Source organism: Pezoporus flaviventris, unplaced genomic scaffold (genome assembly GCF_033815535.1).
Source record: "Pezoporus flaviventris isolate CSIRO_AGI_PZ_B2104156 unplaced genomic scaffold, CSIRO_AGI_Pfla_v1 ptg000073l, whole genome shotgun sequence".
Lineage (NCBI taxonomy): Eukaryota > Metazoa > Chordata > Aves > Psittaciformes > Psittacidae > Pezoporus > Pezoporus flaviventris.
Window position 1 is genome coordinate 155,591 of NW_026892621.1, and position 24,979 is coordinate 180,569.

The following is a 24,979-nucleotide window of genomic DNA, read 5'->3' on the forward strand; positions in this document are numbered from 1 at the left end:
AAAAACCTGTGGGAAAACAAAAAAAAAAACCCAAACAAAACAAACCCAGCAGTGACCTGGGGATGAGGACAGAGAAGAAAAAGGAGAAAGAGGGAGTTAAGCGAATAGTACCAGTAGTATTCTTGCTGTTGTTCTGCCTCTTTCTTAGGAATAATATTCCTTTTTTCTAATTTTTTTTTCTTTTTCATCTCCTTACAGATTATTCAGTGATGTCCTGCTAACAAACTCTGAGAAACCGCAGTTTAAGGTAAAGATGAACATTGACTTACTGATGTTTGTGGAACTGCCAGGCTGTGGGTAGCTGCACGTTAATTGACAAATAGGATAGAGGAGAGCTGGCTTTGTGGTGAATGCCATCAGTATTTGGATTCCTTGGCTGAATTGTGCCCAAGAACATTATTTGACCCCTTAGAAGAGGGGCATGGTGTGGCCCAAGACTGCTCAAGTGCATTTTCTGTGCTGGAGCATTCCCAGTGCACTTGTCCTGGAGGGCATGTGCTGTGTGTCTTGTGTTGGCAGCCTCATGGCATTTTGAAGATGTGACTGGAGTATCAAAAAAGAATAATAGAATTCCAGACTTGTTTGGGTTGGAAGAGACTTTAAAGCTCATCCAGTTCCAACCCCCTGGCACAGGCAGGGACACCTTCCACTAGAGCAGCTTGCTCCAAGCCCTGTGTCCACCCTGGCCTTGAACACTGCCAGGGATGAGGCAGCCACAGCTTCTCTGGGCACCCTGTGCCAGCGCCTCAGCACCCTCACAGGGAAGAACTTTTGCCTAAGAGCTCGTCTCAGTCTCCCCTCTGTCAGGTTGGGGATGTCCTGTCTGTAAATAGGTAGCTGTCCCTGCCATCACAGTATCCCTTCAATGATTTGTTGTTTCTTTGTCCCTGCAGTTAGATATATAGCTAGATTTGGAGTGGAAAACATGTGTCTAGAGTCTTCTTTTCCCCTTCAGTAAGGGAATAGTGTCAGAAGTTGGGGCATAATGTTTTATGCTGTGACTTTTTTTTCCCCATTCTGCATTAGGTCCCTACTAAGCTAAAAGAAGCATTGAAAACTTCCAAGGAATGTATAGAAAAGCGACTAACAGAAGAGCAGAAATTGGTAACGTCTGCATTTCTTTATTTCCTACATACATTCCATTTCCTCTTACCGCTTTTACACAGGGAAAGTGAGATTTTACTCAGAAGTGATTTTGAGTAATAAAAGCTTTCAGTGACAGATTGGCTTTCCCAAAAATGCAGTATCAGGAGGTGTAGAACAGCTGTTGACTGTGTGGCATTTCACTGTTTTAAGCGATGCAGCTTTACAGACAATGCTTCCTAAGTTAAGGGATCATTTTAACTTAAGTGTGAGGCTTCATCCTCTACCAGCAACAGTAAAGATAAAAACTAACAATGAAAAAAGAACTAAATATGCAGAGTGGCTGCAGGGTGTTTTTTTGTGCTCCAAACATGTGCCTTGTTTGAGAACATTTAAGATCTTAACACAGTGTTTTCCTGGTTTGCCCTTTATTTTGAAGTTTCACCAGCACAGAAGGCTGACGAGAGCTCAATCTCATCATGGCTCTGAAGAAGAAAAAAAGAAAAGGAAGATCTTAGCGCGGAAAGTAAGCAATATTTAATTAGGTTTCTCACACAGAAAAAGATGTGAATATATATACATTTAATGTTTAGCAAGCATAACCACTGGTATGCTGCTCTGTTGTGTCCTGTGTTTTTCTGTGTTACTTCCTGATTCTTTTCACTTCTGTAGCTAGGCAGTGGACTTAAGAAGTCTAAGGTACAATAGTAGCTGACTTGTGTATTGATTTAATCTATTTGAAGTGGCTGTATGAAATCAGTTTAGTGAAGAACAATAACGTGCTGCTTCCTGCTGCCAGTGAGGATATTGGAGCCTTTTCAGTCTGCTCCTGCAGCACGCTGCCTGTGTTTCCCTTCCTTTTTGGTGGATCAGTTTTCTGCCTCTCCTTTGTGGTCAGAGGGCACTGGATTGCCTGGTTGCTTGCCTGGAGATATTTAAGTGCAGAACAGCTTTATTGTTGCATGGGAGCATGTGTTGGGGATGGGTAGAGATATGTCGGCCATTAGTAAACCTTGTGTGATACAGTGGATGCCTATTACAAATCTGTGTGTCTGCTCAATCTTATGGAAAGCAATTTATTCATTGCAATCTTCTGTTTCTTCTGCTCCATTTTGAAGAAGTCAAAACGCTCTGCCTATGAAAGTGGGGAAGAACACTCAGCAAAATACAGCAACTCAAATAACTCAGGTAACTACAGAGAGAAGAGCTTGCTTCTACACAGCTATGGCAATGTGTTTGTTGTTGCTGTCGTTTTTCTGGCTTAAAAGATCCAGGGTCACCATCAGTTCACACATTAATATTGGACTACCAAAGCCTGATACCACTCATTTGGGTATTTAATAATAGATAAATTGATGATTTATCTATTATAAAACTATTATCTATTATTAATATATTGTCAGTGTTAGACTTTTTAGCTGCCTAATTTCAAGCAATGTATCTTCTGTTCTGTGCCTTGTACCTCAAAAAAAAGATCAGTCTATAAGTTCTGTTTGATATTTGAGTGTAATAATAATAAGATCCAGTATTTGGACCATTTAATAATGCAGCCTTTGGGGATAAACTGTATTTCCAACTCAAACCATGCTATAATTCTGTAATAAGGTGTTAAGATGAATAAGAAAATTATCTGTTCAATTGCTGCTTCAGCGCCCCATTCTAAAACAGCAGAGCCTTTGACAGGTCTTCCTTTAAAAGGAATGGTCAGTACTACTGAACACTGACTTGGCTAAAAAGTGTCCAAAGCAGCCTACTGTTCAAAAGTCAGTTACCAGAGTAAGTTGCGGAGTGCAACAACTGACTGAAAATCATCTCTTAGAAGGAGAAATGGGCTGCCATCCATGCAGTGGCACAGCTCTTAAGGAGAATAGAATTTGAACACTGAAATCCAACAGCCTAAACGACAGAAAAGAGATATTTCCCATTGAGGAGTACTATTAAGTATGCTTCTATGTGTTTGGACCTCCTTTGGTAGCGTGTATTGTAAAGCCTCTGTGTTCAGATTGGGTCTGAGTGATACGGTTCCTTTGAATGGGGATCCTTCCCAAGATTTCATTGGAAACAGGACTGGATCTTCCCTCAATAAAACTGGCCTGTTTCCAACAATGTGCCTTGCTGACTGTTGAATTTTAATGGCACAGCTTTAGTTACTGTTGTTTTATTTAGCAGGCTCTGGGGCGAGTTCCCCATTAACATCTCCATCATCCCCCACTCCGCCCTCCACAGCAGGTAAGGTCAAGACTCATTACAGTCTCTCTTTTTGGTTTTCTATTTGCCCCCTGCCCCTCATCTGTGGGTGTTACTTCCAAGGATGGTTGATTGAGGGATGGTGGTTTTCAAAGATGGAATACAGAGATGACATTTATCTTATGTCAGCTAGAGCGTGGGCATGTTTCCTCTTTTGAGGGCCACAGAGAGCCTTTTAATTCTGTTACTTTTCCTTGAATAACCTTTCTTGAGATATACATGGTACGATTTAACCCACAGAGTGTAAGTCTCTATTACACAAGGCCTACTGACATTGCCACTTTCCAGTCCTTTCTGGGCCTCCTGTTGCAGTATGCATTTGTTCTGATGTTAATTCTCTGTTGCCTCTGAAATACTGTTTGTTAATCCCTTCTTTCTGTGTATTGTCTCTTTACATCTCTACTGCTGTCATGTAGTTTTAGGATTTTTGGGTGTGACAAATTCAGTGGCTTAGGCTGCATAAATCTCACATTTTTGCTGCAGCCCATTGATAACACCAGTACAACTGGTAGAAAGAAGTTAAAGACTGATTTGGGTTAAAAATAACATCTTTATTATTTGTGGCCAGTTCTGTTTTCCAGTTTGCTGGGTAGCTGTGCAGACAGTTTTGCTCATGTTTAGGACAAGCGGTGGGAAGTGGCGAAGAATCTGCTTGAGTGGGCAGTATAAATGCTCATGAAAAACTGATTACAAATCTGAATATGGAGTGACAGTGCATGTGCTTCAGTCTGAAAAGCTAGAAGAGGAGCACTGGCAAACAGTAACAGCAAAATGTGTGAATGGAATACATTTCTAGAAGGGAAGCAGTCCATAGCATTGCCCTCATCTAACTCATGCCATAGGATTTCTACTTCCAAGAACAGCACAACTCCTTAACTAAAGTGCTGCAATCAAATTTGTGTTTGCTGTGGATGGTCTTTCAAAGGACACTGCAGCCTGTGTGATGTAATTCAAATCAGTCATGCTGAAATGCAGATGAGTCATTTCTCCTTCATGCTGAGGGTATGCTGAAGTGTAGGTTTTATGAACTGACTTCTTCTCGTTAGTCTAAACAAGATAATTACAGTTATTGTGTTGTACAATAACAGTGCTATTCTCTGCGTGTCCTGCCTCTTGACTGGAGGGTTTATTTCAAGTTCTGTGTGCTTTAATAAGGAAAGTAGCTGAAAATGCAAAAGAAAACCTCCTGCCTCCAAAATGGACAGATGCTTAGAAAATTTCCTGCAATAAACCAACCTTTTAGTTATGTTCTAACCTGAACCTGTTGGAATTTGGTTAAAAGCTTTTTCAAGTTGTGAGCGTGTGGTGCAGGTTTATGTGAGATATGGCTCAAATGACTAAAAAATGGCTCAACTTTGTGCTCAAAATTTAGCTCTGTTGTTCAAAGTCATGGTGATCTGTGGTGACCAGCTCTGTTTGACATGGTGCATGTGGCCTTCGCTCAGATCTGAAGGTGCTTTAATGTGCTGATGGCTTTGATTTTTTTGACTGGGTATAAGGGCAAGTGTTAACAATTTCAGGCATGGGTTTGTGAGTAGAATTCTTAGAAGAAACTTTAGATACTAGTTCTGAGAGAAAAGCTAGTGTGCCTCATTTTTGTCACTGGGAATGTTGTAGTTTTAGCTAGTCTAAGCAAGTATGCTGTTACTGACTTGAAAGGCACACTCGCCTGATGGTAGGACTTTCTTTGTAGCAAGTGATGTGTCTATTGCTTGTATCTCTTCCAGTTTCCTTGTTCTTACTAAGGATATTTACCTCTAAACTTGCTTGTGGTGTGATGACTCTCAAAAGGGGAATAAGGCTTTCAGTCTGGCTTTGTGGTTGTGTTAGAATCATGGCATCTCAAAGCATCTTGCAGATAAAATGCCATGTACTGTTGGGTACATGAAACATCCCATGTTTCTGACATTCTCCCTTGAATGTTGATTGTTTTTTTCTCCACTTGCAGAATTCTTTGCTTCCTTGAAAATTGGTTATTTTCCGTTGTGGCTGTGAGCTGTGGCTGGGATCAGAAGGGATGCAAAGCACTGTGGTGTGGGTTATTTAAAACTTCAGTGCATCTCCTCTAAATCCAATGAGCCCATAAGAGACCAGTGAGCTCTCTTACAACAGAGAAAAGTTTGGAGGGTGCCATTTTTGCTTCCCTGGGCTTCCCTTTGGGAGTAAAGTGAAAGACTTGTACTTAGGTATTTTTTCCTGTGCCACTTGTTCTGAGTCCTTCAGTCTGATGTATATTCATATACACCCATAGGGTGCATCTTTTCTGCCCTTCACATTAACGTAAGACGATTTGAGTTCTTTAGTACATGCTCTTCCTGAGTGTCTGTAACCCATGCAGCATAAGTGTAAATACAGGTGTTAATACAACAGGAAGTTCCTTGAACTGAATGGATTTTGTCTTCTGTGGCTTATCTGCCAGCAGATTTCTTGCTAAATCTCTCTTAAATGCACTTTAATCCTGTAAAGCTCGAATTACCGCACGTACAACTGAAAGCATGTGTGTTGTGTTTGTTCATCAAGTATAACAAAGCTTTCAGCACGGAAAATTATGGTTGGTTATTCAGAATCATTACTGCATATGTACCATTTAGTAATCAATCTGTAATCATCATAGTTGTTAATGAATAAGAACGTACTTTTTTTTTTGTACTAACTTTGCAGCTGTCAGTATCTGTATTTCTCACTTTGACATGGGAACCAGGTGATTAACTTGTGTCCTCTCTCTTTTTCTGCTGTCTTCAATAGAGCATGCATCATTTTGAACGTGAATTTTCGGAAAAGTAAGCTAATGCTGATTTCTCTCTTTAAAGATGCTCTGTTTCTGTATGGGAAAGTTGAATGCAAAACTTGAACTTGGGAGGGATTAGAAGAAAAGGATCTAAATATTCTGATGGATTACTTTAATGAAATACAGCATCTTTAAAAACTCTCTCACTAAAAAGATTTTCTTGCACCCCATTCTCAGTCAAGTGTTTAATGCTGCTTGCACAATTACTGTCACTTTAAATTCATAATTAAGTTTTTCTTTCAATTCAGGCATCAAGTTTACAGCATCTGATTTACTTCCTATTCCTTTTAACACACTCTTTTAACAAAAATGTCCCTGTAAAAAACCTTTGGTAAGTTCTTGTTTGAGTGTTTTATTCTTACAACTGCATGAATGAGTAAAATGTGTGTTTGCAGACAACTTCTCTCAACGTGTATCAGAAAGGTGTAGTGATAACTGAGCACTTGTCTCAAATACGAGGTTTTTTTTTCCTAGTATATAGAAAAATATTCACTGCTGGGCAGAACAGTTTAACCTGTAAATGTAATTTCATCTGAGAACTAAGATTTCCTTTGCCACATTCATGTCTAGAAGGAAAGGACAGATTGGTTTTGATGGACTAACTGAAATGAATGGATTTAAGATTTCCAGAATCATGCTCTTAATAGGTTCAATATGTAATGCTCATAAGTAATGCTCATAGCTAGTCAGATACCATTCTAAAACCTGTGTGTATTTATGTTTTAAGGCAGATCTCAGGTGTAGCTCAGGTGTAAGAGTATCATTGTCTGTAATTAGTCTCCCAAGAGCTTAACTGTGTGATGAGGAATTTAACCATTTTCCAGCAGGCAAGGTGGCCTCTCCCCCTACTTCTGTTTTTTCTATCCTCATTGTAAAATAACCAGACCAAAATTTGAATGTAACACATGGAATGTTGGCCTAATAATACTTAGTGATCCAAGCACTTTGTGGCTTTTTTATCCCCCTGTCACAGTATTTTACTGCATCTGTTACCAATGTGTTCCATACAGACCCCTAGCCACTTTTCAGGGTCATTCCCTATTGTATCTTGTCCAGCTACTTGCATAGCCTCTTCAACCTCACCCTGCAATCCCAGCCAGAAATCTTGTCTTTGTTCTTTGAAGTTCTTGCATCATTTGGAGCTGCTTCATCTATGATGAGCTGGTCTTGGCTGTTTTACAGCAGTTCATCTGATCAGTTTGGTGCTAGCATTGCAACGCCAGTCCTACAGCATTCTGCTTTGACTACTTTAACTACTTTAAGTTGAACTGTTCTTGTTCTTCCTTTGGCAAAGTGTCACATTTTGCTTTGCTGTGCTTTGCTGACACACTCTACACACATGAGAAACAGGAGAACTCTGACCTACAGGATGGTTTTCCAGTGTTTCTAATAATAAACTGACCTATGTATTTGGCTGGTGTAAAAAGTGGAGTTAGGTAAGTTTGATGGCCCCAGAGCATCAATGTACGATTTATTTCAGTCTATACTAACATTGTGTAATGTTTTGATTACTGAAGAAAGCAATTGATCCACATGCAACAGGCATGTTAAATTGTGTCAGTTGATCTCTGATATCTCTACTAGGACTTGAGAATTTCCTCTGGAAAGGAGGACAGTGAAGACAAACCCAATACGTACTTCCATGTTGTGTTGTCACAGGAGGTTTTCATGACAATGAGAATTTCTCCTGAAGAGTGGGAAGTGCTACAGTCACAGCATATATCAATGTACACTGGCAAAATGGGATGCTTTGTGTTAATACTTTGCATTTTGAGCTTGCTCCCATATGGGAAAAGTCTTTCATCAAAGACTGGTGCAAACAGAAATTGAGGGAGCTTTGAGTTACGACTTTCATCTAGTATAAATGCTTTTTCTTTTAATTACAGAAGTTACTTTTTTTCCTATTACTTGTTGGTCTGAGAGCAAGTGTTAGTGAGGAATTGAGAACTTTGCTCTGTTTTTATTTTCTGTGGCTGAGCTTTATCGTTCATCAAATACCTCTTGAGTCCATGTGCCATAATGTTAACTGCTTGTTACTTCCTTACTTCATAGCAAGCAGTTGTACTTCAGTAACGTCTCTCTTGGTCTCTTGGTTGGCCTCATGTTGTTCTTGTTTGTTGTCCTTCAGTATCACAGCTGTTGTCAGCTGTGTATTCCTGTTTGTAGGTTAGTTACCAGAAGCGAGTGTTAGACTATAGGTGACATTTGTGTCTCCTACTATGGAATAACTGATGATCTAGATGATGCAGTTAGTTCAACAGTGAATTTAAAGGTGTTAATCATATGCCCCCACTCATTCCAGAATATTACAAGAAAGGTCCATCATTCCCCATAGAGTGGGTGATGGGCTGCAAATGCCACGTTCACATGGATGTCTTGTGGAATGGCACATGGTCACCTCTAAAGCCCTTTGTTCTTGGTCCTACCCAGATCTTTGATTATACATGTGTACAAATAATGGTGCAACATGTAGCAGCAGAGTTGCACAAGAGCAGGGACAAATAAGGTCACCTGCCTGGATCTGACCTGCCAGAAGCACCTCCATGCAGGCCCTCACTGCTGGGCTGGCTACCTGTGTGCACCAGGGAGCTGGGATATGAGGCTGGGGCAAGATGAGCAGCATGAGATGGATGTGACTCAGAAAGCAAGGGTGACTTGTGGGAACACAGAGGCAGGCAAGGGGTGTGAGTGGCAGATAGTTGTGATTCATTCAGCCTGTGAAACAAGCATTTGTTACAACATGTTTTGAGAGTCAGTACTGTGGAAGCGTAAATCACTTCCAGAAAACTCTATCTGCAGTTAGTATTGTAAAATTATTGTAAAATAATTCAACCAAGCAGTCATGTAAGTAAGAGCAGAGTGAGATTTACTTCCAGTCTTTGTTACTATTCATGACCCAAAGATCAAACTGCTTCACTGAGGACAAGCAAGACAAACTGAAGCTGAGAAGTCCTGTTAAGTGATCTCATGTTTGAGTCATGTTTTGCATCCCCAAGTTCTGAGGTTCTTCAGGCTTCCTTTTAGAGGCGTCTCAGATTACATAACCCACCCGCAGATAGAGGGATTTGATCACTTTGGCATTTTTCATGTTCTGTTCTTCACACTCCATTGGTATTTAAAGGATGACGTGACTAGAGCAGGACTGACCAAGTGCAGCTCAGCAGCTGCAGTGCTCTGTGGCAGGACCTCCTTGGCATACTCAAACTACATCTTCTCTCCTCAACAGGAGCATCATCGATACCCCCAGCACCGCCACCACCGCCACTGTCACCAGCAGCTCCTCCTCCTCCGAGTACAGAGGTACCAATGCAGCCAAGCCCAAGGCCTGATGTCAGCACAAGCCGAGGAGCCTTACTCAGCTCCATTCAGAACTTTCAGAAAGGAACTCTGAAGAAAACACAGACCTGCGACTACAGCGCTCCCAGGATCAGCTGAGGCTGCTGGACACATCAGGATTGAATTCCCTCTCCCTCTCCTGTGCTGTCTTGGAACAAGACCCTCCTGACCAGTGACTGATCCACCAGTGCGTTGTCACACTGTAGCTCTGTTTACCCTGTTTCAGCTTTCCTTGAGTAGCAGCACTGCCCTGGCTGAATCGCGTTGCCACGTTGCAATAAGCACTCTCCATTCTTCACTTGGTTTCAAGAACATTAGTCTCTAGCTACAGGTTCAGGAGCGCAGCAACTTCTATACAGCTGAATAAAAAATTGACACTTGCCATGATCATGGTAAATTAATGCATTTTTCCCAAGCTCTGTTCCACCCCTTTTTCCATACTACAGGTCTGTAGTTTTAGCCTGCTCAGATTTTCAGCTCCTTTCATGCACTTTTAACTCATCTTAATTCTTGCTGCATTGAATCAGCAAGTTTTGTTTTAGATAATCCACCCCCCCAATCCTTGAATCATACTGCACAGGTGAGGGAACTGGAGAATTACATCCTATTCCCACCCTCGTTGCTGGTGGAGTAAAAATGCTGTCTCATTAAACTTGTTTAAATGGCCATCCTACCTGTAACTCTAAGGGGAAGTGTTTTTAAATGAGGAAATGAGTTGAAAGGGGAGTTAACAGGGCACCGGGATATTATTCTTGATTTAGTTACATGCAAAGTTACTTCCAAGTTAATTCTAGAGCTTAAACTTTATTGAAAGAACCTTTTTTTTTTGATTTAAAACCTTAAACAAATTGCACTTTAAAGGATTAAAGATAATCCATTTTTTTAAATTCAAGTACATCCGTGTTTGTTACTATGCAGAGAATGTCTGTACAAAGTTTCATGCAACCTGTGATATCCAGTAATTTTTATTAAAATATTAATGGAATTCCTCCAGCAGTGTAGTGGTGGGTATGTTCACCCAGGATTGCACCTGAAGCCAGACTTCCTAAGAACCTAACAGCAGTTCTGCAAAAGGGAATACCCTGAAAGGTATTCCTGGCCCTTCATGGAAACAGGATCCGAGTTGTTCTGCTCCTTACAGAGGTAAGTAGGTCTCCTCTCCAGCAGTTCACTGGAAAGCCACCAGTGTTTGGGGCAAGCCAGGCTGATACAGGCAGCTCTCACTCTGTACCAGAAGCTACTGAACAAAGCCCAGCAGAGCCCTCCCTGGACTGAACCCCGGTGTGCAGCCATCTACTGAAAGGCTGCTGCCACTTCCCCAGCTCTCCAAACATCATCTACACAACTGCTGCTTCAGAACTCAGTGAGTCTGAGTAAAATAGCTTATTTTGCACTGTAAGAACTACAGTTTGAGCATGCTGTTGTTAGCCCATGTGACACAAAGCATTTTTATCACTTAATGTGGCTGTTAGTAAAGAAAAATTGTGTAGCGTTTCCCATCACATACTGAAGAGAATTTTTATTAAATAAAGCTCTTGTGCAGAAGCTTTCCTGCATAAGCAGAGTGCTCAGAGTGCAGGGCCAAAGCCCCTCTGTACAAACAGCAGCACTTAACTGCTGAACTGCCAAGTGAGTTTTCACTCAGGCCTGTTTGATCCTTCACCTTTAATAAGCCTTGTGACCTGGGCTCCTAGGGAGCCACAGCATTCCAGGGCTCGCACTGGGGCCTCCCATTGCTCACTACAGTTCTTCCTTGAACCACCACTAAAGCCAGTTAACGCAGCTGGTCTGGTAATTAATTACAAGATAAGCAGAAATGGAGGATTTTTCCTCACTCCAAGTTTACAACAGGATTTCTCCACATACAGTAGCACTAATCCACCCGTACTGTTGAACAAACAAGCATGGCCACACTGTTACTTACATGACATGTGGCTTAGAGGGTGACCCGGTATAAACATCCTGGGAGGTCCCCAGTACTTCCCCCACTATACAAAAGTTCATATAACTATACAACAGAAGTTATGCATACAACTTGCCCAACAACATAAACACTTCATAAAGCAGAACTTTAAAGCATGTATTTACAAATTAGATGTTCAGTACTTTCTTCACTGCAAATATTATGTCCTTCACTTGAGGCATGCTGTTATCTTCTAAGTTTTTTGCATAGGGCATAGGAACATCTGTACTGGTAACACGCACAGCTGGAGCATCCAGGTAGTTAAAGGCAGGTCCTGAAACAAGAGAGATGTCAGGTTGCTACACACGATGCTTTTCTCTCAATTCAATTTCTAAACCTTAATCTGATGAAACAATCCTGTTCCTGTAGCTCGAATATTCCAGAGAAAGCTGTTCTTGCTTATCTTCATGCACTATGGTTCAGACAAAACAATTCTATCCTGCTTCTCTCACAGTCAAGTTCCTGGGATAAGGACTACTTCCAATGAAGATGAGCTGGATCCACCCTGTGAAAATCTCTGGAGCAAGACATCTAGGCTCAAGCTCCTCAGATCTAGAATCCTAACTTTGTATTCATCTGGCTTTATCAAGAAGTCATCAGGATTTAGACTACAGACTGTGACCAACACATGTAACAGCAAAACTCATACCCTCCATGATCCTGGCACAGATTTCAGCTCCTACTCCAAATTGTGGCCAACCTCCTTCTACAGTTATTAGATGGTTTGTCTTCACAATGCTGGCTTCCACTGCTTCGATATCCATTGGTCGGATGGTACGCATGTTTATAACCTGGGGAGAAAGACTCTGAGTTCTGCTATGATCTAAGCCTGTCAGTTACTACTTAATAAAAGGATTACAGTGTCCTTTAGCACTTTCATCTATTCTCACTGAAGACAAGACCTAACATGAATAACATTTCTAACTTTTTATTCTGGCAGAGACTCTGAGGAACAGTTTCTGATGACTCCTGGAAAATCCTTGATAGGTGAGTCTTGCTATATCAAGATCCAACCATACTAACACACACTGTCATTGTTCTGGTTCCCATACAGCTGGGTCACTCTCAAAATCATCAGTAGTTCTGCCTTGTGTGATGAAAAGGTCAGATGCAGAACCATGAGATGCCCATGGTGTTAAGGCACTTAAAAGATTTTTTTCCGCACTTTAGGAAGAGAGAAAAGCAACAGAAATCTCACCCACCTCACACTCTACACCTTCTTTGGCAAGTACAGAAGCTGCTTCCATACAGTGTCCAACAAGTCTTGAGTGTGACACTAATGTAATATGAGTTCCTAAAACAGAAACAAGGGTTAAAAAATAACCCCTTAAAAAGCTCTTTTTCTAGACCTCAGGCTCCTTTCAAGGTAAAGTTAGGCGTTCCTTGGAAATTTAAGTTCCTTAGGTTTATTTAAAATCCTCACTATTCTGTGCCCATACACAGCATAAAGAATGGCAACAGCAGGACTCTACTAAAACACGTATTTTATCCTTTAATTCAGGGAACTGGAGAGACTACTTAATAGTTTTCAGATTCTCCTTTTCAAACATTCATATAATTCAGTGGTAAACGATGAACAAAGTGACAGAAACGCTACAATGATCTCTTTGCATTCTTGACAAAAATTACATACTAAGGTGAGGACAAGACGCTTTTCAGCCATCATGGAACAAATCCTTTGGAAGGTTACAGTTTTAGGTAAAATACAGAGAATAAGGTGATCTTTCTTTATATGGGCAACATACAATAAAGCACTCTACTGGATAAAGTAATATTTCAACACTTAACATTTGAAATACTTCTCTCTCATAAAAACTGTATTCTGAATAGCTATGAGGTTAAAAAAGGTCCCCAGGCAGTTCAGTTAACAAGGAAATAAACTATTCTCAGCTTACCTTGCCTTTCTATTTTAGCTTTTCCAATTGGAATAACGAAGTCCTTTGACTGTGCCTGCTCAGACAGTTCAAAAGGAACACCATACAGCAACTCATTTTCCAGCATCACAACTAGAAGAAAACATATTTGGATTAATGTATATGTCTGCAGGCACGGGACTGTCCTGACACTAACAGTACTGCAGCAGACTCACTCACTGTGCTAAACCCATTGGGCAAGAAGGACTTGAGCATGTTTGCAGAAGCAATTAAAATAAATCACAGTCTTTACTTCATAGAATCACAGACTGGTTTGGGCTGTAAGGACCTTAAAGCACATCCAGTTCCAACCCCCCACCATAGGCAGGTTGCTCCAAGCCCCATTCAACCTGGCCTTGAACACTGCCAGGGATGGACCAGCCGCAACCTCTCTGGGCACCCTGTGCCAGCGCCTCAGCACCCTCACAGGGAGGCACATCTGCCTAAGAGCTCATCTCAGCCCAGTTAAAGCCATTCCCCTTATCCAAAGTCCCTCTCCAGGTTTCTTGTAGTAGGCTGATTTTAAAAAATTGTCTACAATGAGATCAGGTGTTTAACTTTGGTACATGATGGCAGAATCACCCATTTTAGAAAGGTCTTACATTTTGCATGTATGTTTGTGAAAAATAAAGATGGAGGTTGCCTGCTTTTAATGACATTCTGAATTTATCATCTGAATTTCATTATCTATAAAAATTACTTATATGGACACTGTGTAAGCAGGAATTCCTCCCGATTTATCCTTTTTAACCCCTTTACAATAGGTTCATAAATGTTTCTAACCTTCCTGACTGGTACCAAACCAGCACTAAAGATACAGAGCTGTGACAACAGCACAAAGCTAATCTACTGCTAATAAAGGAAGTGACTGTTAGGAAAATAATAAATACTTCTGTGCCTTTCTAAGTACCCTGAACCTGAGTGGTTTAGGGTTTAATAATCTTGTTTTGTTTTAAATGGGGCAGGAGGGGAAGCCTGACATTTTCTTTGAGGATCAGGTGCGAGGTATTACCACTATCTGCCTGTATTCACCTGGATTATCGTCCCGGATGGCTGCTTTCAGCAGACCTTTGGCATCTTCTGCGCTCCAAGGACTAACAACTTTCAGTCCCGGGCAGTGCCCGTACCAAGCAGCGAAGCACTGGGAGTGCTGGGCAGCCACTCCAGCTGATGCCCCGTTGGGGCCCCGGAAGACAATGGGAACACCGATTAATCCTGCAGACATGTAACAGGTCTTGGCAGCTGAGTTTATGACCTGATCAATCGCTTGCATGGAGAAGTTGAATGTCATGAATTCACACACCGGTCTCAGTCCCGCCTGTTAAATATATTTATGTATATTAGTATGCTTTAACGTAGAAATAGGTTTAATTTTTTAAATTGGAAGTAGAGAAATGCACGTTTACAAACCATAGCAGCACCAACAGCAATTCCTGCGAAGCCCATCTGAAAGAGAAGGAAACCAAAGGGGGTAAGTGCTGGGGGAACAACTGAAGGCAGCGCCAGGGTAGGAGACAGGAGAGTCTCACCTCCGAGATCGGAGTGTCGATCACCCTCTTGTCCCCGTACTTCTTCCAGAGGCCCCTCGAGATCTGGAAGGAGAGAGCAGTCAGCGCCCGCCCGAGGCCCTTTCACGGCTTGGTAACGGTACCAACGTACCTTGTAGGCGCCATCGTACTGGGCCACCTCCTCGCCGAGCAGGAAGACGCGCTCGTCCCTCTCCAGCTCCTCATCCAGCGCCTGGTTCAGTGCATCCCGCACAGTCACCTGTGAGACAGTGGAGCCGGTGGGGCAAGGCCTCGCCTCCCCTGAGGGGGACACGAGCCCGTTTCCCCCAGTTCCCTCTTTCGAGCTCGCTGTTACCTGTATGGCGGCTGGCGCGGAGACACGCAGCCCCCTGCGATGCTGGAGCAAGCGCCCGCCGGTGCAGCCGTGCGGCGGGATGCGGGTGAGGCGGGATCCCAGCGGGGCCAGGTGCCGCAATACCGCCACAGCCGCCGCCATCTTGCCCGTGTCCTCTAGCGCCGCCGGACCGTCGGCGCCGCCGGTGACGCCGAGGCCCCGCCCCGCGCGGCCTGGCGAGCCGTCTCGCCCCGCCCACCCAGAGCTCTCGCGAGAACACCCGGCGCGGTGTTTAAACGCCACTTCCGGGTCCCTTCGGCAGTGGTAGTAGTGGTAGCTGCGCTTGGCTGGGACCGCCGTGCCCCCCACCTGCGCTGAGGAGGGAGCTGCATGGCCCGGGGTTGAGCTCCCCGCCCTCGGCCACCGCTTCGCCTTTTAGCGACACGGCTGCTCGGGCCAGGCGGCTCCCACCCCGCTTGGGGACCCGGTCCGGCGGCCTTACGGGAGCGGCGCTTCGGTGCTCCGCGGCCCGGCGGCGCCCGCCCCTCGCCCCACAAACGTGAGGTGGTGCGGCTTTTGTGGGGCGTGGCTTGGTCAGGACACGCCCTCGCCCCTGCCTGCCGGCGTTGGCGGCTCCGCTTTGCTCTCGTGTTCCGCTGTCCCCGCCGTAGCCGGCCTCTGCCTCAGCGACGGGAGCTGCTCCCGTGAGTGCCGGGCAGGGCCGCCGCAGGACTGGGGGGCGCGGGGCCGGGCGCCCCGGGAGGCGGGCAACGCTTTAGGGCGGGACGGCCCCATCCCGGGAGGGTGTGAGGTGCAGGGCATGGGTTTGGGCTCCCGGGGTCTTTTCGGTGCCGGGGAAGGGCTACGGGGTGGGATACCGGGGACCCGATGTTAGGGTAGGGGTGGGACAGCTGGTGCGTGGGTCCTGCATCTAGTTGGGGTGGGGGAAGGAGCTGGGGTGCGAGACAGCGTACGCGGTGATCTCTTGTCAGGGAGGGTGCAGGTATGTGGGTCTTGCCCCACGCAAAGAGGGGAATGGGTTCTTTTGCTGTACCGGGGAGAGGAGGCAGAGCTGGGACACTGTTGCGGGGTGGGGAGAAGGCTGTGGGCTTATGGGTCACTTGCAGGGGGGAGGTAAAATGTCTGGGTTCATTTCCAGCATCTTTGCTGAATCATTGTAATTTTGGGGAGAGTTCCTCCACCATGAGCTCGCTGGTTCCTCTGTGATGGAAATTAGTGCTTCCCATCTCCTGTTGAAGACCTGGACCCCTCTTTGGCCTGGGCTCACAGGAGGGACTTCTGCCCCTATCTTGCTGCATTGCTCTTTGATCCATGCTCATGCTGAGCCCCACTGGTGTGGGCAGGGAGGCTTGGTGTTTCTGACACTTGCCTTCCTCTAGAACTGTTTGGAGACATATTTCCACACAGAACCAACTAGTGGTTAGTTCCTAAGAAGCAAAATACATGGGTAAAACCCAACTGCTGTGAGGGATGCTTTAAGCCTGGGTGCCTGGGGTTACTTCAGCAGCATAGGGTCAGCAGGACCAGGTTAGATACAAGTGTCTTCTTTTGGCTCTCGTGAGAGGAGAACCCAAGTGATACAGTGATGTGGGCTCTTCAGACTAGCAATTAAAATGAAAGTTTGGAACCTGGACTTAAACCAGGATGTAACAGAGCTCCTCAGGGGTGGGAAGGAAACTTTGGGATCTTGGAATTTATAGTGAGGCAATTAGACATGAATGAGTGAGAATACTGAGTGGCTGGTGTGAGCGTTTTTCCCTCTTATTTGGGGTGAAGACTAAGTATTAGTAAAGAAAATTAAAAAACAAACAAAAAAAAACCTAAAAAGCAAGAAGTGAGTTAATTTTTAATTATCTATTAGTTGTTATAAACTTGACGTGGTGATGGGTGCTTTCTGTAGTGAAGCTGATCTGATTTGCCAGAAGGTTTGATAACTGGTTGTTTTAAGAGCTTGCCTCCTCCTCACTCCCTTAGGGTGGCAGAGTGTTGAAGCCTCATGGGTTCACTCTGCAGACTTGTCTTGCTGTACAGTGTGATGGAGTGCAGTCATCTCTGGTGCTAGTTAGTTTTTGTCAGTTCAGGTGAGTAACTGATAATGATTTATAATAAAAACTTGCCTTTCAAATGTTATGGCTGCCTGGGGAATAAAAAGGTTGTCTATGTACAGTGTAGCTATGCTGAGGGCAGGAGTTCCTTTTCATCTTTGGAGATCTAAATGTGAGAGGCAGGGAGCTCACCAAGTGGGTGAGTAGCTTGAAATACCAGGTGTATTTATCTGTATAAGCAGTTAAACAGTTTGTGTGGATGTTAAACAGCTTGTGTTGTTATACTGATACCAAAGTGTCTATTAAAGATGGTGCCACAAGTAAATCCTTTAATTCTTTTGTTGGAAAGACTAGATGAAAACCATTTAGAACAAACCAGGTGGTGCATGACTTGACTTTTAACTGTTGGTCTATTTCTGCTCCTCCTTCAAGTAACTGCATGTAGTGCCAGTGCAATGGGTTTCTCCAGGTGCAGTGTGTAGCCTGTGGCCTTGACCAACTGCAATGCACATGGTCTCGGGAATGCTGCCACCATCCCCTGTCCTGCCTAAGCCCATGTGTGTGTTCACAGAAGCAGAAGTTCAGCTGACTCTTACTTGCTTTCTCTGAATTCCAGCTTGCAGAATGGTTTCACGTTAGCAGCTCTGTCCTGGGAGAAGCCCTGCTGAAGTTAACAGGAATACCTGTTGTAGTAGTGTTGCTTGTGAAGAGCCTTGTGATCCTCTGAGTCATAACATATGAAGTAAGAGTGAGCGTTTTATAAATGCAGGTATCCAATTTGGTATACTAAGTATAAAATGATGACTTGAGTATTTTTCTTGAAAGGTACTTGCTTCTCATTTTGTATTACTAGTTTGTGATGTGCTTGGCTGCTGCAAGCAGCTGTAATGACCATGTTAATGCTGTGTATCTTCTTGCTGCTTACAGAAGCAGTTCAATGAAAGCAGGACTGTGGTTTCACGCAATCGGTACGCTTCTGCTCTCACCAAGAGTGACATCCCATTTGGCTTAAATGGTATCAGCAATTTGTCTGAATTTCGTCTTGCGTGACTTTTTCTTATGGTTATTAAAGGCAGGCTGTGTTTGGGATATGGCTGCATGTCATCTCTTATCTGCTGTCTGGACATGAGTAGCCACGTTAGCGAGGCTGCCCCTGGGTGCAATGTGGTGTTGTCTGACACAAGGACAAGAGCTGGCCTGAGGCAGTGCATCCCAGGGTACAGATGGAGTGAGTGTCTGCCCACCCCCATGGATGCACCATCATACTTCATTCAGGAAGAATATCAAGCATCATTGGAAGGGTGTACATCATGAAGGGTGTATGTCCTTATCCTTCTGGTGACATGCTTTGCTACTACTTACCTCAGGTTGCACCTGAACAGAGTTATTTTTGCCTGTGAAGTCTAGAAATTCAGAGCTCCCAGGCTGATGAGAGAAGTTGTGATCACACAAGCATTTTCAGGTGGCCTCCTGGTATCATCTGTTTGTATTGTGCACCCTGCTCCAGCACTGGTCTGCGTGTACCAAATGATTCTAGGTTCTTAGGCAAACGTCGGTGAGGTTTCTCAGCGCCACTTCTGTGTCAAGGGTGGGTTTGCTTCAGCAGACTGCTCGTAAGTTATTGACTCCAGTGTTATGTAGCAGTGCTGTGATCAAAGATTGGTTCATGCCTTCATATAGACAGCATTATCTGTTTCTTGCCCTGATAGTCTTGATTCATCTGTAGTGTGGTTTTAGATGCTGACCAAAATAATGTAACTGATGGACATTGTCTTTGGAATATTCTGACTATATAATTGAAGTTAATTTTATTAACACTGCAGATCTCCTCTGTCATGATTACTAGGGAAGTTTCTGGGCTGGCTGCATCAGTTCACTTCAAGTGAATGTTGCTTTGACTATCAGAAGCTTGGACCAGTCTCTCCTATCATTTTAATGCATCTATGTGTTATACTTGACCAGAATAACACCTGTAAGTGCTGGAATCGAAAAGGCATGGGCTGCTGATAAAGTTAATGGGCTGTACTTGAATGACAATCCCAAATAAAGAAAACCTGAATGAATGCACTTCTTGATTTGTGAACAGTTTAAATAACATAATTACAGAGGCTGGCAAAAGAGCTGGCCTTCCAGGTTTATCTGCTGTCGGGCTGTGCTTTAATGTACTTTCTTGAGGCATGCTCTGTCTCTAATTTGTAAAAATAGGATCCTGGTATGACTAGTTCTGTATCTGAGTATTCCTTCGTCTTCTGTTGTCTCACCTCATGATTTTCATATAGTGATTTGGGTTTTTCTACTCTTTCATACATCTGAGGCATAGCTGAGGCTTTGCTTGTGCTGCCGCCCCTGAATGCCTGATCTCCTGGACCCTGTTGTGTCCAGGCTATAGGATTGGATGGGATAACACAGCCCAGAGAGGTGGGATGTGCGGCCTTGTTCTGTGGTGAATGAGGCCAACTTGGTTTGCTGCAGTGCGAAGGGCAAGAAACTTTTTGGTTGGGAACTAACTGTGGACCTTCAGTTGGTTTGGAATGTAGGGCTCTGGCTGGGCTTGATCTTTGTGCTGCTTTTAGCTGGGTGCCTGCGTGTTGAAGTTTGCTAGTAAAGAGGATGGAAGCAGAAGTCTTGGTAACTGTGTGGTCTGTAAGATGTAAAAATAAACAAAGCTGCGAAGCTGTACCCTACTTAAAACAGACTGACCTAAATTTCCAGCAATTCTAGCAGTGAGGCAGGCTCTGGGTAGGGATAAAGGCTTATTGGTGACTGGCTTCTGGTCCGTTCATCACTTGACATGGTTGGCAGGCCACTTTTGGAAAACCTCCACTGGTGTCTGGAGTCATTCACTCCCACCCTCCACCTCAAGTTGCACAACCTGGGCTTTGTATTTCTCTTGGTGTGCTTGTGTTGAGAGGGTCCCCTTGTTATGCAAGTCAGCAGTTCAGGGACAGGGAAGTCAAACCAAGAATCACTTCTCAAATTGCTTTTGTTGGGGCGTTGTTGAAAACATGTTTGATGTTCTCTGGCTTGTCCCTGAAGAGATTTCTTTTGAGGGTGCCTATGTGTCTGTGAAGTCCATTCACATTGTAGTTTAATGTTCTTGCTATCAATTGCAGTTCTCCACTGCTGAATTATTTATTTTACAGGGATACTTTTTTTCTGCTTGTTGCTCATTGACTTTCATGCTTGATTTATTCTTCTGTGCAGTTTAAAACTGGAGCATGGAAGTTCTGACAATATAAACAAATCACATGTATGATCAGTGGTGGCTAAATCAACTTTTTTAATTGGGAAAAGAACATCTGTCTTTCGAAGTACTCACAGTTTCCCAGGTGAAAGGCAGTCTGGAAATGTATGTTATCCTCGGAAGCAGATTGCATGTCATTTAACAAAACTGGGATGGTCAGACAGCCAGCGGAGTGGTTATCTATGTGCTCTGGAGGCAGTCCTGTAGGTAGCATGAAGGGAGAAGGTGGGAAAAGCATGTTTGTAGATTCCCTTGCTAATGTGGTTTTGTAGCTGAATGCTCTGCTGGCAGAAAGCCTACCTTTGATTAGGAAGCATTCCCCTTGGTGGTTGTTCTAGGTACTGATGGTCTGCCATGTTTTGTTCTTTGTTTTGTGTTTTTGTGTGTGCTTTTTCCTGCAGGGAGATAAGAGGAGGTAAATCGTGTATGCTTTCAGCAGCCTTCTGTTAAACTTGGAATACCATAGTTCAAGCAATTGAACAGATGGATAATGGAGACTGGGGATATATGGTAAGTGCGTATGGAGCCTGTGGAAGTGTGCACTGTGTGGGGCAGCTAGGCTTTTGAGACCTTACAGTAAGAGTTCTTCCAGATCTGTCTTGGGTATAGATCCAGAGCTTCAGTCGTGAGGAAAAAAAGCTGTGTATGTTACAATAGCTTACTTACATTCTCTGGAGTGCTTTACCTCATGTGCTGGTTGTGAGATAGCTCAGGTTCATGTTTCCTAGGTGCAATCAGTGAGTACCTAAGTGTTGCCTTAAGCTCACTGTTACTGTTTTCCTAACGCACAAAGGCAGAAAATAGTGCTTCCTGCCTGTGATTTTAAGGACTTTGTAATTTTATTTATGAAGGAAAAATATTTTTCTTTGCAAACCCTGCCTCGAACTAGACAAGTGCATCTCATTTTTCTCCTTTTCTCCTTTTCTAAACATTCTGCTGCCATGCATATGTCTCTTTTCTCTGGCTGGCCTCAGTCCTAGTTGTTAGGATTGGTGGCCAGATGGGATTTATGTTCCTTTCTCTCTTGCTTCCTCATGTGCTATTTGGAAGCCGATGCAGAGAGGTTGTGCTCTGCCTCCCTCTTCTACATTTACTAATAAATGTCTTTTTAGACTTAAAAGCTGAAAGGTTGTTTTTTTTTTTTTTGTTTGCTTGTTTTAATGATGCCTCTGAACCAGAGCATGGATTATGTTGTTTGTGAGCTCTTGGTCTTGTGTCTAAACTTGCACTGTCATCCTGTTTTGAAGGAGAGAAAGAAGCTTAGGACTTGTTCAGCTGATTTTTTTTCTTTCTTTTTTTTTTTTCCTTTTATTTTTTTTCCCCCTTTTTGTTTGGTCTAGAATGGTACATTGTAAAAGTAAGAAACACTGCTGGGCCGCATTCAGACTAACTTGCTATTCAGGAAATATCTCTCTTCTCATTTCCCCATCTTTAGAATAGGAAAAAACTTTGTTGCCCAAATGCAAAACTTGCTTCTGTGGCAACAGCTCAGTTGTTAAGATTTCTAAAGCATTCTGGAAATGTGCATTCTGAATGTTAACTATCACCCTGTCTAGTTGCCAGTTGTGCCTTGTTGCTAGGTGGCTTGGATTTGTTTGGGTTTCAACACCGCTTAAAGGCTTCGGATAGAAGTGCGATTCTCTGCAGAGCCTGCAGTTTTTGCCATGTGTGTCAGTGAGGTGACTGAATCTTCTTGTGGTGGCTTGATAAACTCTGCAATTTCTCTCTTTCTAGATGACTGATCCAGTCACGCTAAATGTGGGTGGACACATGTATACGACATCCCTCACAACTCTAACGAGATATCCTGACTCAATGCTTGGGGCCATGTTCAGGGGAGACTTCCCCACTGCCAGGGACTCTCAGGGCAATTACTTTATTGACAGAGATGGACCACTTTTCCGTTATGTTCTTAACTTTTTAAGGACCTCAGAGCTCACTTTGCCCCTGGACTTCAAGGAGTTTGACCTGCTGCGGAAGGAAGCAGACTTCTATCAGATTGAACCACTCATTCAGTGTCTTAATGACCCCAAACCACTGTATCCCGTGGATACCTTTGAGGAGGTGGTGGAGCTGTCCAGCACCCGGAAGCTTTCCAAGTACTCCAACCCAGTGGCTGTAATCATCACACAGCTCACTATCACCACAAAAGTCCATTCATTACTGGAAGGCATTTCAAACCACTTCACAAAGTGGAATAAGCATATGATGGACACCAGGGACTGCCAGGTTTCCTTCACTTTTGGGCCGTGCGATTACCACCAAGAAGTATCACTCAGAGTCCACCTCATGGAGTACATCACAAAGCAAGGCTTCACAATCAGGAATACCAGAGTTCATCATATGAGTGAACGGGCCAATGAGAACACAGTGGAGCATAACTGGACTTTCTGTAGACTGGCAAGGAAAACAGATGACTGATTCTGGCTCTCCAGGAGCCGCTTCAGTGATTATCAACCTCACTGGACAGTAATCCCAAGAGAATCTGGGTTTTGACTAAAGCAACAATGTGGGCTTTTTTTTATACGACTATTTATTGTTTCTCAGTAAGGACTGGAGGAGTTCCCTTCTCCAGCAGCTCTGTCCTTTTGTCCTGTTCTGAAAAGAAAACCGTGCATGTGCCTGTTCAGTCAAGACACCTTTTTGTTTGAAAGAGGGAGTCCGAAGAATTAGTCCAATAGGGTATTTTATGTCATTAACACAATTCTCTGAGTCAAAAGTGCTAAAATTACCTCTGTTTAAAATGGCTTCTAATCCATCTAACATGATGACACTGGGAGCAAGAAACAAAAAAGAATTTAAAATGCAGTTGGGGAAAAGCTGCTATCATGTAGTCTAATTTAGTTTCTAAATAAATAAACAGTATTGTAATATTTTAGGAAAACAAATTCCTCCCTTTTAAAAGTACTTGATAAGTACAGTTTCTTACAGTTATGACAACTGTTTCTTTCTATGCATATAAATCAAGCAACCAAATATTATCTGTAGCCATGGAAATATGATTAGAAATATTTATATTGGATTCTAAATGCAAAATGTCCCTGTGGTAGAATTAATATTTTTAATGCCTGGTGCAATATTATTCCCAAGTGTAATGCCTGCCAGCAAGAAGCTAATAAAAATGTGAAATACAGAATACTATTTTGTATTTTCTTTTTGTCTTCTAGAACTCTTAATACTTCAAAAAACTAAAACCAACCAACTAAAAAAACCCATCCAAACCCTGTTTTTCTGTGCTGCAGAGTAGTTCAGATGCTCCGGTAGGGTTCCATTCTCCTCCATTACTGATGCACTTTGTGCCTTTTTATATTGATTCAGCTGCCCTCATTATAGAATAAACTGTGTTTTGAGAATTGCATTATGACTAACAGAAAGATGCCAAGTATTTGTCCTGCCTAAAGGGGTAGGGATAGAGGCAACAAAGAGCCTGAGTAGCTGCTAAGGATTGTTACCTGGTTTGTCAGTGATTTATCTAACGATTTTATAGATAGAATTTTAACTGTGGAGTGCTGCTGATGATGTTCAAGTGAAGGCACTCAGGTTCTGTGTTTTTACTCAAATTTGTGTAGCCATTTCTTTTCTTGGGCAATTTGTCTTAGTTATTAATAGAACTTCTGGTTATGCTTTAACTTGAATGCTGTTGGGAGCAAGACAGTTGTTATCCATTTGGACAGATGGATCCTGTTCTCCCATGAAGTGCTTGGCTCAGGTGCTCCTTACCACAACAGCTTTGCTCTTTGGGGATGTAAGAGGGGGTCTAGATTTCTGTGTCAGTTGCTGGTTCTTGAGGGCAGGAGCTTTCTATCCCATCTCTCATTCAACAGGCTTGGATTTCTGTCTTATATTTTGTCTCCCCTTCTTCAAACATCACAGAGTTTCTGACTTGTCATAAGAGGCAATAAGAGCTTTATTCTTCCTATAAGGGGAGGAAGAAAAACTGAACGGATGAAGCTCAGGAAAAGTGGTTGTTTCTTTCCTGCAACACATGGTAAGAAATATCTGTGTTAACTGGCATTGAGTTGTGATCACAAGATGTTCTTTGCAACACTTCATTTACTAGCAAATTAACGACTGGCCTGGATCAGCCTGCCTTTTCCATAATTATGAAGTATAATAATCAGAGAAGCAGTATTTGAAATAATACACTTTATTGGAGCCCAAGATTTACAGAAAGACTATGTGAGTGGCTCTATTAACAGCAAAGGAAATTTTGCAGACTGGAGTTGGCATCAGCTTTGTCTGAATCTTCATTAGCCTGGAATACTCCACTGCTGAGCAAGTTGAGAGCTGAGTTAATTATCCAAGCAGATGTACTTTCTAGTATACTTTTTGATCTAAGAGAACAAGTTTTTCCTAGAAGCCAGGGACCATCATTTTAGCTTCCTTGGGTTTTTCAGGAAAGGTTGGGTTAGTGGGGATTTTCTCAAGGCACTGTACAGCTATAACACACTGAGAAGGAGCTTGTAATGGGGTTTGTTTTTTTTTCCCCCCTTTAAT

At 43.2% G+C, this 24,979-nt stretch overlaps 3 protein-coding genes across 13 annotated transcripts in view; 2 read left to right on the forward strand and 1 right to left on the reverse strand.

The window, feature by feature from the left end:
• PXK (PX domain containing serine/threonine kinase like) overlaps positions 1-10,443 on the forward strand; it is a 37,521-nt gene extending 27,078 nt beyond the window's left edge. Inside the window, exons 13-19 of one of the 6 annotated variants that reach the window (XM_061472861.1) lie at positions 199-247; positions 1,027-1,104; positions 1,523-1,609; positions 2,202-2,271; positions 3,250-3,312; positions 6,367-6,449; positions 9,345-9,482. In XM_061472861.1, coding sequence (XP_061328845.1) covers positions 199-247; positions 1,027-1,104; positions 1,523-1,609; positions 2,202-2,271; positions 3,250-3,312; positions 6,367-6,422 — 403 coding nt within the window. In that variant the 3' untranslated portion in view covers positions 6,423-6,449; positions 9,345-9,482. Of the gene's footprint in view, positions 1-198; positions 248-1,026; positions 1,105-1,522; positions 1,610-2,201; positions 2,272-3,249; positions 3,313-6,075; positions 6,111-6,366; positions 6,450-9,344 lie in introns of those variants that run through there. The other 5 variants (XM_061472862.1, XM_061472863.1, XM_061472864.1 and 2 more) reach the window with 5 other exon arrangements.
• Positions 10,239-15,379, reverse strand: PDHB (pyruvate dehydrogenase E1 subunit beta). Of its 2 annotated transcripts, XM_061472865.1 has the most exons (9): positions 15,194-15,379; positions 14,990-15,097; positions 14,860-14,922; positions 14,741-14,776; positions 14,363-14,648; positions 13,313-13,423; positions 12,620-12,711; positions 12,067-12,208; positions 10,239-11,691 (listed from the first exon to the last, which is right to left on the reverse strand). In XM_061472865.1, the coding sequence occupies exons 1-9, from the start codon at positions 15,332-15,334 to the stop codon at positions 11,546-11,548; spliced, it is 1,125 nt and encodes a 374-aa protein (XP_061328849.1). In that variant the 5' UTR covers positions 15,335-15,379; the 3' UTR covers positions 10,239-11,545. The 2 variants fall into 2 exon arrangements, with proteins under 2 accessions (XP_061328849.1, XP_061328850.1); XM_061472866.1 differs by lacking the exon at positions 12,067-12,208.
• A 308-nt stretch (positions 15,380-15,687) lies between these two features.
• Positions 15,688-23,618, forward strand: KCTD6 (potassium channel tetramerization domain containing 6). Of its 5 annotated transcripts, none has more exons than XM_061472852.1 (3): positions 15,688-15,736; positions 20,884-20,992; positions 22,217-23,618. In XM_061472852.1, the coding sequence occupies exons 2-3, from the start codon at positions 20,966-20,968 to the stop codon at positions 22,901-22,903; spliced, it is 714 nt and encodes a 237-aa protein (XP_061328836.1). In that variant the 5' UTR covers positions 15,688-15,736; positions 20,884-20,965; the 3' UTR covers positions 22,904-23,618. The 5 variants fall into 5 exon arrangements, with proteins under 5 accessions (XP_061328836.1, XP_061328837.1, XP_061328835.1 ...); XM_061472853.1 differs by lacking the exon at positions 15,688-15,736 and adding an exon at positions 17,093-17,986; XM_061472851.1 differs by lacking the exon at positions 15,688-15,736 and adding an exon at positions 17,093-17,980.
• Positions 23,619-24,979: the final 1,361 nt, after the last annotated feature.

Coding starts and splice junctions, on each gene's coding strand:
- PDHB (XM_061472865.1), bottom strand. CDS start 15,334: ATGGCGGCGGCTGTGGCGGTATTGCGGCACCTGGCCCCGCTGGGATCC. Junction 14,777..14,859: donor TCGACACTCCGATCTCGGAG/GTGAGACTCTCC, acceptor CTTCTCTTTCAG/ATGGGCTTCGCAGGAATTGC. Junction 12,712..13,312: donor AGCTAAAATAGAAAGGCAAG/GTAAGCTGAGAA, acceptor TTTCTGTTTTAG/GAACTCATATTACATTAGTG.
- KCTD6 (XM_061472852.1), top strand. CDS start 20,966: ATGGATAATGGAGACTGGGGATATATG. Junction 20,993..22,216: donor ATGGAGACTGGGGATATATG/GTAAGTGCGTAT, acceptor CTCTCTTTCTAG/ATGACTGATCCAGTCACGCT.